Source organism: Puntigrus tetrazona, unplaced genomic scaffold, assembly GCF_018831695.1.
Source record: "Puntigrus tetrazona isolate hp1 unplaced genomic scaffold, ASM1883169v1 S000000148, whole genome shotgun sequence".
NCBI classification, from domain to species: Eukaryota; Metazoa; Chordata; class Actinopteri; order Cypriniformes; family Cyprinidae; genus Puntigrus; species Puntigrus tetrazona.
Genome location: NW_025047824.1, coordinates 2,792,890 through 2,805,000, shown reverse-complemented (window position 1 = coordinate 2,805,000; position 12,111 = coordinate 2,792,890). Strand labels below are relative to the sequence as shown.

The 12,111-nt window shown below is 37.0% G+C and overlaps 1 protein-coding gene across 1 annotated transcript; it reads left to right on the top strand.

The window, feature by feature from the left end:
* The first annotated feature begins 880 nt into the window (after positions 1-880).
* cltrn (collectrin, amino acid transport regulator) lies at positions 881-11,867 on the top strand. Its single transcript, XM_043230339.1, has 6 exons — positions 881-1,032; positions 2,424-2,482; positions 2,593-2,678; positions 5,908-6,024; positions 6,838-7,032; positions 9,596-11,867. The coding sequence occupies exons 1-6, from the start codon at positions 969-971 to the stop codon at positions 9,735-9,737; spliced, it is 663 nt and encodes a 220-aa protein (XP_043086274.1). The 5' UTR covers positions 881-968; the 3' UTR covers positions 9,738-11,867.
* Positions 11,868-12,111: the final 244 nt, after the last annotated feature.

The following is a 12,111-nucleotide window of genomic DNA, read 5'->3' as shown; positions in this document are numbered from 1 at the left end:
TGCCGTCGCTTTTGACACTATCTGATCTCTCTTCGCCGCGTAAAAATATAAATGGACTGATTCTAAAATAAATACGGTGCACGATAACGACTGAGTAAACCGGGTCTCTTTATTAAGTAACAAATTAACCGCGTTGAACGCTTTCTCGTCTCGCGGTGTCAGAAGGTGGTTAACCATCAAGCTTCTTTCTTGTCTGATTTGTCTTTTTCCGGTCTTGAAGGAAAAGCTTTCATCTCAAGCAAAGGCAAGATGCAGAAGAAGCGGTTTGCTTCAATCATCAGGGGTTCACAGGAAGCACAGCCTTCATCTGAGATCAGATTTCCCTTGTATTTTTCAGAAACAACCCATGTCTGACCCACCTACGTGAGACACTTTGAAGTGATGTTACCGAAGACATATTCCGAAACACATCATTAAAAACCAAAAAAACGCGATTTTAAACGACAGCATTGAAGCGCGAGTCAAAATGACGTTCAGGTTGGTGTTGATGTGGCGCATCGCACGGCTGTAAACACCCAGCGTTCGCCCGTGTTTACATATCGAGACGAGAAGACAGTTATTACAGAAGCAAAAAAAAAAATGAAACCGGAGCGGGTCAGCGCAGCCGCATCTGTTGTTGTGATGAAGAGAAATCATACGCATTTACATTCATAGAGCTGGAGAGCTGTTTACCGACTCCCACACCATTTCACTTTATTATTTCACGGCAGAAACAATCAAAGGCGGCGGGGCACGCAGCCCTCCTTTTAAATTTACATTTATGTTCTCCTCTGACGGTTTCTCCAATATATATGAATATACGTGTTTGCTCTCTCTCTCTCTTTCTCTCTGAAGGCAGGTCTAGTCATTGCTTAACCATTAAACAGCTTCGTCCAACCCTTTTTATCTCGAGTTCTGACCGGTTTATAATCTCTGACCTCCGAATTGAGCGGCACATGAGATAAAGTCGCTCATCCAGACAGACAGAGATGCTTGCCGGACTTCTTCTTCTGATATCCCTGCCTCCCCTGGTAGCTAAGGATCCTTGTAAAGGTAAAACATCTCAGATTTCCCGGGAACCGGTGTCTGTTTGAGTGAAATAGTTTTCCTCTGATCTTTGCACCTGCTGAGGGTTGGTCATTTGTTCCGAGTTTAGTGTAGCTGCAGTCATTTTTAATCTCAAAGCCGTTTTTTTTTTTTACAAAGGAGTGAAAACAAGGCCTTTGAGTCATCCGAGAGGCTGAATAATAGCGTTAAAGATGAATGAAGGCAGCAGAAAATGTGTTCAATCAGATAGGATTGAGATAATGTTCAAATAATAAATTGAATGGATTTAAAAAAATGGATGAAAAGATGACACACTTCAGCTCATAACAATTATGAGCAAAAAATACCCTAATTCTCATTTTAAAAATCAGTTTTTCTTTCTTTATTTTCTTTATGTATTTTCTATTATAATTTTAATGTCATTACTCTTTCTCGTTTTTTCTCTCTCTCTCTCTCTCTCTCACCATATATATATATATATATATATATATAATAAAAATACCAAAACACATTTTAAATAAATATGTAAAAAGTTAAATATTTCTATTTAGTAAGACATTAGAAGGTCATTTATATAATTCATTACTACAATATTATTATCATCTTTTATTTTTATTAATTTTTTTGCTATTTTAATTTTCATTTACTGAAAATAACTGTACATTTAAAAAGAAATTGTGGTAATTTTTTTTTATAAATGTTTATTCTTTACTTTTAGTTCTTATTATATTAAGTTTTACGTTTTTTTTATTTTATTTTGGTTTATTTTGTTTCAAACTATTTTCTTTGCCCAGTTTTAGTTTATTTTTTTAATATAGTTTCAGGCTTCATTGTCTTGCATTGTCTTTTTTTATATATATATATATATATATATATATATATATATATATATATATATATATATATATATATATATGATATTTTTGAGAGATTTGCCTGCCGGGGAAAAGGGAACTCAATTCACGATAGTCAGGATACATTTAAAGGAAAGGAGAAAGTGAAAATGTTCAGAGGGAGTGTGAAATTACAGCGAACTGAAACTTCAAGAGGGTTTAAATAAGGACAAAATCATCGCTGAAGCGTCTAAACATCCTAAACCGGATTCTTCCACTTTGTTGTCTGACCAAAACACACACACACACACACACACACACACACACACACACTTACTTTCTTGTTTGGCATCTAATCTTATCTTGTTCAGTTCAGTATCTCGAGAAATCACTGAGAAATAAAGTGACACATCAATCCCCTAATGAGAATCTTTTACAAGGATGGTAAATAAGGACAAACTCAGCAAAAGTCTTATCGTCCCGAAAAGAACAAGAAGGAACAGATCTCCACAACAACAGCAAGCAATGACTCCTGTAAATAAATGGCTCTCTTTTTCTCTCTAGACAGTCAAGATGGATTTAAAGTCAGGCTCAGCATTAAAACGGCCCTCGGAGACAACGCCGTAGGTTTCACGTTTACCTCTCTTTTCATTTGCTTTGACGTCCATATGCGTAATTTCATTCACATTGTGCAGCTCGCTAAATCACTGAACTCTTTTATTGTGTGTCTCAGTACGAGTGGAACGAGAGCGAGATGTTTCTCTTCAGATCTACTCTGGCGTACGCGATGAGGAAACAAAGTAACCAAAACACGTACGAGTGAGTAACGCTTTACAAAAGATCATCAGCGGCACACCGTCCAAAGGGTGTACGTTCTGTACGTTTCAGAAAACGGGTGCAAAGGGAATACCTGCCAACGTTTATAGATGGGAAAGCTGTTATTTAAACCTAGGCCTGCTTGTCGCATGCTGTATTCAGATGAGAACGTTAACCGAACCCACCCAAGGTTTACAACCGTAAAATGTGAAATATTGTAACATGACTAAGGGGGAAATACGTGAAACATGAAACCAAGATTATATTACGCTCCGTTATATTGCATTACTTTGCTTTGTGTTTCTTCAAGACATTGCTCTGTGTTATATTATAGCGCGTTAGGTTAAAATACACGACGTTTTCAGATAAACCGCGATTGCATTATGTTATATTGCTTAGCATTCCTCCGCTTTGCGTCGTTTGCTTTGCTGCAGCCAAAACAGTTTGCCGATGTTCCTATTAAGTCCTGAACTTTCAAGACATCCAGTTTCTTTATTGCTTTCTTTTCGTGCTCATGTGAAAGCGATCCGCTTTATAATTACAATTTTCTCTTAACATTAGAAAACAGGTAGAACCTATTAGATGAACATACTACATTATATTACTTTGCATTAGATTCTATTCTATGACAGGCCGATCGTTTCAGATAAAGAGCATGTTTTACTGCATGCCTTGCATTTTGCATTGCTTTTTATTATATTTAATTGTCACATTGCATTTGGTTTTTATCATTTTATGCTGCAGCATTTCTTTGCATCATGTTACATAATAGTAACAATGATGCGTTTACTTTATAAAGCACCTTTTTCAAAGCTCTTTACCAGCAAACACACGACAGAGGTTAACGATCGCAATGAAACCAAGATTGTATTATGCTGTATTGCATCGCTTTGCTTTGCTTTGAGATATTAATTTCAGATAAACCAAGATCGTATTATGTTCCATTGCATTGCGTTCCATTACTTTGCTCAGCGTTGCACTGCACCGTGTCGTCCGCGGCATCGCTTTGCGTTATATTTGCATTACGTTTTATCGCATGACAAATGGGTTAACAATTTAAGATAAACCGAGACTGTTACTTTATTTTGCCCTGGTTTGCACTGCATTGCGATGGTTTGAGTTACATTATACCACACCTTACAAACGACGGACGGGTTTTTACGATTTAACGCGTTAAATCTTAATATCCAGCACTTTTTGTAACGTTCTGCTCGCCGCTTATCAGCCTTTGGCATCACTGGTAGAGTTTTCCTCTGGCTAACATAATTTCTTAGCGCGAGGCGGTAATTTGTATCTATTGAGAAACATAGATCATGTACTGTTCCAGTCTAACACGGTGTGTCCCCCAAGGCTCCAATCATGGCCCTCTCCTCTTTCCAATTTATATGCCTCCCCTTCGGCAAATAATTTGACGGCACGGTCTCAGTTTCCATTGCTACGCTGCTGACACGCAAATCTATATCAGCTCCCAGGCCAGAGCGGCGTTTCCACTGCCTTTCTTATCTTCTTGACTTTCGTTTCGTTTCTTTTTCTCACTCGGAGTTAGGAATTCGAACAAACTCGTAACCCTAAGTGGCAAACATTCGCCGCAAAGATAAGGCCTCAGCGGGGCGTGCTTGAACTTTAAGCTCTCAAATTTTTGACCGCGTTAGCGCACTTGCTTAAAAAACGTATTTTCACAAAGCTCGGCGAAGCTATCATTTAGCGACTTTTGCGCGGTCGCGAAACTCATTAACTCATTTATGCGACGCGAGTTATTCGCATCACAAATCATTCATTTGACGGAATACAAATTAAGGATCCACTTTCCGTGAGATAAATGACGCGTTTAAAATGAAACCTGGCGGAGACAAAATAGCACGTATCAGTTATAACCGCTGCATCTGAAGGCCTTTTCTTCCAGTGAGCTATGAGGAGATATCGCTTTGTGTAGCTAATGATGTATTATTATCAAAGCCCTATGATCTGGCAGCCATTTTGCACACTCAGTAATAACGGAGATCATCTACAGGTGAAAAGAGAAATGCACGATGCCGGCTCAGGCCTGACCTGCTTTAGTGGATTAAATATGTATTTTTTAATCAATGTTTCTCCCCTCAATTATATTCGCGCAATTGAGCCGCTCTCGGATGTAAGAAAAGCGCGACTGATTAATTTAACCAATGTAATTACGGGCCGATATAGATGCTAATGGGTCAAGGGAAATCAATTGCGGTTAACCTTTCCCAGCTAGATATCGGCCTCTAACGATTGTGAAATCTCACAGCTGAAGTGTTGCAGGGATGCTTCAGGCTTGTTTGTGAGAGAACCGCCGTATTGATTGATGCCAGTGTGCTGGATCGGGAGCGTGAGCTTCTTTTGAAGCATCGTGTTACATTGATGAGATGCTGTTTGTGTTTGATTCTTATCGGCTGCTTCCAGTATGTATTGACTGTGTCTACTGGCATTATGTGAATTTGCATGGCATTTTTTTTTTATATGTCTAAGCATCTTTAAAGAACAAAAAGATGCAATCGCTTGGGAAGAAAAAATTGCATAAAATTTAAGATTGGCATAAGTTGTGCATGTTTTCTCTCACCAGTGCCTCAATTATAAGATCAAAATCGCCGTAGTAACAGTAATGTTGTTAAAAAATGATCGAATATTAAAATATATTTTTTTATTTCACTGTATTTTAAAATATATTTAGAAGTCACTCTAATATGCTGATTCGAATTATTATAAATGATGAAAAAATATTGAACTCAATTTATTGTATGAGCTTAAGGCGAAATAAAAGTATTAGTATTAATAAAATAATTTACTAAATTCCAAACATTTCAATGGTAGTGTTTATTTATTTCACATCAGAGCTACATTAGAAATAGGAAATCTAATTCTAGTGTATCTTAAAGGTTTGTAATGGCAAAATTATTTTTGTCATTTTTTTAAGAGTACCCTACGGCTTTAATTAGAAAAAAAAAGGAATTTGCAAACGAGTTAAAAAGATCTTAAATTCTTAAAGTTTAAATATGTTCTTTCGGAAGAAAAAAAAGCCTTATCCCACACAAATTGCTTCTCATACTCGAAAACAAAACAAAAGTATTGATCAAAACAATGATTTTTATGCTGTGTGGGTGCGTGTGTGTTTGTGTGAGGCTGTTATCGATAAAAAAAAAACCTAACAAAAAAAAGGCACACATCATCTGCCTCCAAAAAAAAATCACATCTTTTTCTAATTGATCTTTTTCAGCATTACAAACATACTGGTGTGCAACGATACGCAAAGAGTGTCATTTGTGTTCGTGGTGACGTCACCAGGTAATCCAGACCAGCTGATCCCCAAAGAACAAGTAGAAAGAGCAGTGAGGTGAGTCAACGAGTTATAGGTTTAGACTTTGTGTGCTGATGACTTACTAGATGGTACGCAGCACATGGGCAGCAACGTGACAGTATTGCAAAAACCTACGGCTCTGTTTCAGATCCGAGCGAGCTGGCTTTCTTGAATGCCAACTACATGCAGCTACTTCAAAGTTTTAGAGCGTCATTTTAAAAAACTGAATTTGCATATAATTAAAAGAAAATCGAATAAATGGACACTTATGCGTATTTAAACAGAGTACACGCTCACAGCACTTTTTGGCACACTTGAGTGCACTTTCCACAAAAGTGCATTTTCTAACGTCAAATTAAAAGTTTATACTTTAAAATGATTTTTAATTCATTGTACACATGTTTGATGTTTTGACTAACATATTGCTAAAGCGAATGTGTTAAGCTTTGTTTAATAAAAATAAAATGAAGTTACATGACCAGTAATTTTGCATCGCACAAACATTTAATAGTAACTTTTAAAATCACGATTTTAACGCGTGTATTGCAGATTTAAATAAGCACAGAATAGTATTGCTTTCATGATTTTCAGTAAATAAAATTGGTACATTTCAGTGTTTGCTAGTTACATTTTCGGTGTGTTTTTACGCAAATCATCTACATGATGCTCACGCCAATCATAGATTTGAGCCAAAAATCATAGATTTTTTACTAAAAAGCCTTTTAATAAGGAGCACAACTTTGAGGTTTGATGGTTAATCCTATTATAAAAAGATACTGAGCATCTAGGTCTATGCTACCGTTTTTCCTTTAGCATGCAAACACCCCGACATGGTATTTATTATTCCAGGCAGAACAAGCATCGCATAAACAGTGCCTTCCTGCTATCGGATATGACCCTGGAGTTCATGGGAATCCCACCGACGCTGGCGGCCCCGATCACATACGACACTGAACCCTGGCTCATCGTGTTTGGGGTGGTCATTGGCGCTGTGGCCGTGGGGATCGTGGCTTTACTGATGTCCACAGTCAGCAAAAAACGACGGTCAGTATAATGCTCCTATGACGAGCCATTCAAGTAGCTTTAAACCTGTTCAGTTGGCGTTATGGTTTTTTGAAAATTGCCTTTCATGCGGTGTGTAACACAGCTCTGAATCATTGAAACGAGTCGTTTTCAAAACGAGTACCAAGCCGTTTCAGGTTAATCTCGACACGCTGGTCTGAATGAAAACGCTAATTCATTCTTTGCCACTAGGTGTCTCCTTTGGAGCTTAAAAAGCTCACAAACAAATCGACCAATCGGAGGTTTGGAAAAATGAAGAGCTGAACGAACCGCTTGAGCGTCGTTTGAGAAAATAAATGCATAATATAATATGCAAGCATGTCAACCTCTTGTCTGGGACTCCCAAAACCAAAATGCAAACCTTTCACGGCTAAAACGGACCAACCTAGGCTGGCTGGCTGGTCTTAGCTCTCCCAACCCGACCAGCTAAGACCGTCCTGGACAAAACCCCTCTAAAACCAGCCCGTTGACAAGATTAAACCAGCTGAGACCAGGCTGGTTGACTATCTCAGGCTGGTTTTAGCTGTTTTTGTTTTCAGCAGGCATAATAAGGGCGCTTTAATTTTGTTCCTGTGTTTTGGACCTGTTTTCCAGTATACATTTTTTTTGCAAATCAAGATACAAGATACTTGAAAAGCTAATTAAGTCGACTAGAGATGCAAAATAGCTTAAGATTTTGCTGTAAACCTATCAAAATTAAATGGCTTTGCGCTTGAAACAAGAAATACAACTTTATCTGTAAGAACGATCGATATTTGTAGACAAAAATCTGTTTAAAGTGGTCCATATCTCAGGCGATCTGATCACAAGACTGAGGTTTAAACAAGCATTTTTGCTGTCACTACATTTACATTTACATTTAGTCATTTTGCAGACGCTTTTATCCAAAGCGACTTAATTTGAGAGTACAACAGCGATTCATTTTTTTAGAGATAAACAGACAGTGTAAGTGCTTATAACACCCAGTCACAGGGAGTGTTCAAATTAGTACATGCCAGAAGGGAAGGAATAAACAAGGGGATAAGAAGAGAGACAGAGACAGTGAGAGTGAGAGTATTTTTTTTTTTTTTTTTTTTTTTATGATGAGGTCAGGTATTGCTGAAAGATGTGAGTTTTCAGCAGTTTCTTAAAGATTGACAGAGATCCAGCATTCGGATATGTACGGGAAGATCGTTCCACCAGCCAGGAACAGAGAGCGAAAGTTCTGGAGAGTGATTTGAGCCTCTTTGAGATGGTACCATGAGGCGTCGCCGCTAGCAGATCTCAGACTTCTAGAGGGTGTGTAGATTTGTAATAGTGAGTGGAGTAGACCGGTGCCGAGTCTGTGGTTGTTCTATATGCAAGCATCAGTGCCTTGAACTTGATGCGAGCTGCAAAGTAGCCAATGTAAGGAGATAAAGAGAGGTGTAACATGGGTTCTCTTGGGCTCATTGAATACCAGCCGTGCGCTGCATTCTGAATCATTTGTAGAGGTTTTATTGTGTTCGATGGAAGTCCAGCCAGAAGAGCATTGCAGTAGTCAGTCTAGAAATGACAAGGGCCTGGACAAGTAGCTGTGCAGCTTTCTCTGTTAGAAAGGGCCTGATCTTTCTGATGTTGTGTAGTGCAAACCTGCAGGATCGAGCAGTCTTTGCAATGTGATCAATGTGATGCATATCATCAGATTTGATCTCTGGTGTCATATATGTACAAGCTTTTCCTTGTTTATATTAGACTAGGCTTTGTTTACGGAGCTAGTTTGAAACCTTGTTTTTGTGCGCGTTTGTGATTGGCAGGTGAGTAGGCAGTACTTTGTTGTTTTCTGAGACGCATTAGCATTTAATGCAGTCACATGTATTTTTGGTAACTCTGAATCTGATTTCAGTGACTCGATCATGAGAAATTGTGTGCATTTAATGCTATCTACTTGTGACTGGATCAAAAGCAAACTAGACTAATTGTAGTGCTGTTCGTTCCAATGAATCAATTTGTTTAGATGGCCTACATAAATTCAATTATTTCAAATGACCCTGATTTACATTGGATTTAAGTTCTCTTTTTATAGTGAAGTATTGGAGGATGTCTGATACCGTTTTAACTGTTCACAAAAACTTTTGTTTTTATTTGATGTAGGTAAAAACAGCAATATTGTGAAATGAAATTTTCAGTTTGAATATATTTAAATAAAATATATACATATATATATATATATATATATATATATATATATATATATATAATACATTTAATGAATAAATACTCAAAAGCAAACTTATGATTTGTAGTATATATATATATATATATATATATATATATATATATATATATATACACAAAACATAAATTTGAATATACTTTAATAGTTTTTAAAATGACATGAAAAATTTAAATGAAAAATTAGCATTGTTAACTTGGCTGCAGGCCTATTTAACTACTTTTTAAGTGGCTTGTAGCTTCGAGAACTAGTTCGAAAGTAGCTTTCCTAGTGGTTTTCTTGGACACAGTCATAGCTTACTATTAAGTCCTTCCCCGATCTGTCCCGTTTATTCTGCTTTATTCACCACAGAGCCAAAGAAAAAGCTGCCGGTCTTTCAGAAGAGGATGAAGAAATAGTCAAAGAGAACGGAACCGCACTTTCGAGCCTCGGCAGAAAAGAAGGCACCTACAATCAAGCGTTCTCAAATGACGAGCGCTTCACCAAGCTCTAGGCACCGAGTAAAGCCTCTCGGTATCACTTAACCTATAAAATGCTTCTCATGTACCAAAGATTTTAAAGTCTCCTCCAGACTGTCCTGGAATGCACAGAAATAAGATTTTAATAAGTATTTATATATTACGCTGTTGAGTTTTGCGGCTGTTAGTTTGAAAGCTATTACCGTGTCTTAATCAAATGTGATGCAATGCAGTGACACACGTTTTTGCCTTAATCAGCCGTGACACAGATTCGGTGCTAGGCATAGAAATAAATTGTTTTGGGAAATTCTCCAGCTGGAGCTACATATACGATAATCTCAAGTAATGATAATATGCTTTATTATTATTATTATTATAATAATAATAATAATAATGTTAAAAGTGACTTGGAATATACTGAAAATGACAGCAGAGAATTAAATAGTGTTTTTTTTTAAATCATGTTAAAATGGGTTAATATTAATGGAACATTAACAAAAAAAAATTCATGCAATCCTGAGAGAAAAAAATTACGATGCATACATTTTGAATACCGAGAAAGTCAAAATTGTAAATGCATTTATAAATTTGATAAAATCAAATCTTAGAAACTGCAGTTGTGGGAAAAAGTCTGAATAGTAAGATACAGTATAAACGTTAAATTGTTGGGAAAAGATATAAATGCACAACTGCGAGGAAAAAACAGAAGTCAGGCTATTAACATTAGTTGCAATAACCTTTTTTATTATGCGCTTAACCGTTTTGTTCTCAGAGAGAGAGACCCGACCACACGCTCTTCTGATTTTTGACGCATTTCATAACATGTCTACAGACCGAAAAACTCTTGTTGCTGGAATATTATCGCGACGCATCAGGTTGGAGCACAGTCTAACATCGACATAGTAGTGTACTAGTAAAAAGCAACTCTTCTGTAGTTCATTTTCAGCTTTATGACAAACAACCCTCGATATGCCCCGCCCCCCATCTACCTGTCTAAACAGGAAAATATGTCAACTCAGAAAAGAAAACCGCTTGTCAAACATTTCGTGAGCTTTTTAATTCGGCTGACAACGCTACGGGGTAATCCGCAGCACATGCTGACGTCTGAATTATGTTCTCAGGTGCCTGTTTATTCAGCAACAAAGCGTAATGAATTATTAGAGGGAATCAATAATTTACGAAAAGATGAGGCGCTCCTGCACAGTAACAGATTAGGCAATTTTCTGGTGTCAAAAACTAGCATTTTTTTTACCCGTTACGAGACGCGGGTTTCTGCATCCATCACACTTCAGCTGCTTTAATTGATTGGATCCTCCGCCGAGTGGGGGAGAAGATTGAAGAACATTAAGAGAAGATCTCCCCGAAGAATATGAGCTGTTGAACTTCTGAGAACGTTCCTATCCTGAGATTTACGGCGCAGCCTCGCACTAATTGGATCCTCCATCTTCAGAAGCAAACGGAGGGCTACAGTCACACAGAAATAACAGACCAATATCACAAGAAAGCTCATTATTGTATCGATGGCCTGTAGGAATACAGAGACCGGCATAATGGATCATCACTCCACAGCTGCTGCTGTGCTTCGTAAGGTCTTCAGGAGCTAGTTAACGATCTCCTCTCAATGAGGTTCAAGGTTCAAAGTCCTGGATTTGTTAAAGCTAAACTCGCAATCGAACTTGTCATTTCTACCGCGCACGCATTCTTTTTACACGTAGACGTGCGTAAAATATCATTGCACTGACAACAAAACACGTGTACCACGCATATATAACTTTAGCAAAATGCTTAAACGTATAGGGTTCACACAACATTGAACTTTTGGAATTCGGAAATTGATTTTATTGCAATCATTTCATTATAGTAAGTTTATTTAATGTCTCTTTTTGCATTTGAAGTGATTTCTGTTCTCGTTTTCCTTCCTTTTTAAAGGTCAGACCGGTCATAATTGTTGCATTAGTCATAAAATCAGTGTGTTTCACTTACATGTCATTCTTGTGAAGCTTTATAAAGCAAATAACTTACAATAAAAATAACAAATTATTCTATAAATCTATAGTAAGCTGAATATCACATTTTGTGATTTATTTTATGTTTAGGTTAAACCGGTCGCAGTAATGCGTGAGCTCTGATGATATAATAAAAATAACAATTTCATTTTAACACTATATTTAATGTCTCAGTTTTTTTTTATTTTATACTTGTGGGGCTCGGATGATGACTTCCACCATACAAATAAATTACACTACGATAATTATCACAATCTTCTCATTTTAACACTAGTTAAACGCATTTAACTTAAAAAAAATTAACTTTAACGTCTCGGTTTTTTTATTTTATTTTTTTCTCTTTATACCTGTGCAGTCCCGATGATGATTAACTTCCACCACACAAATAAATCATAATAAAAAA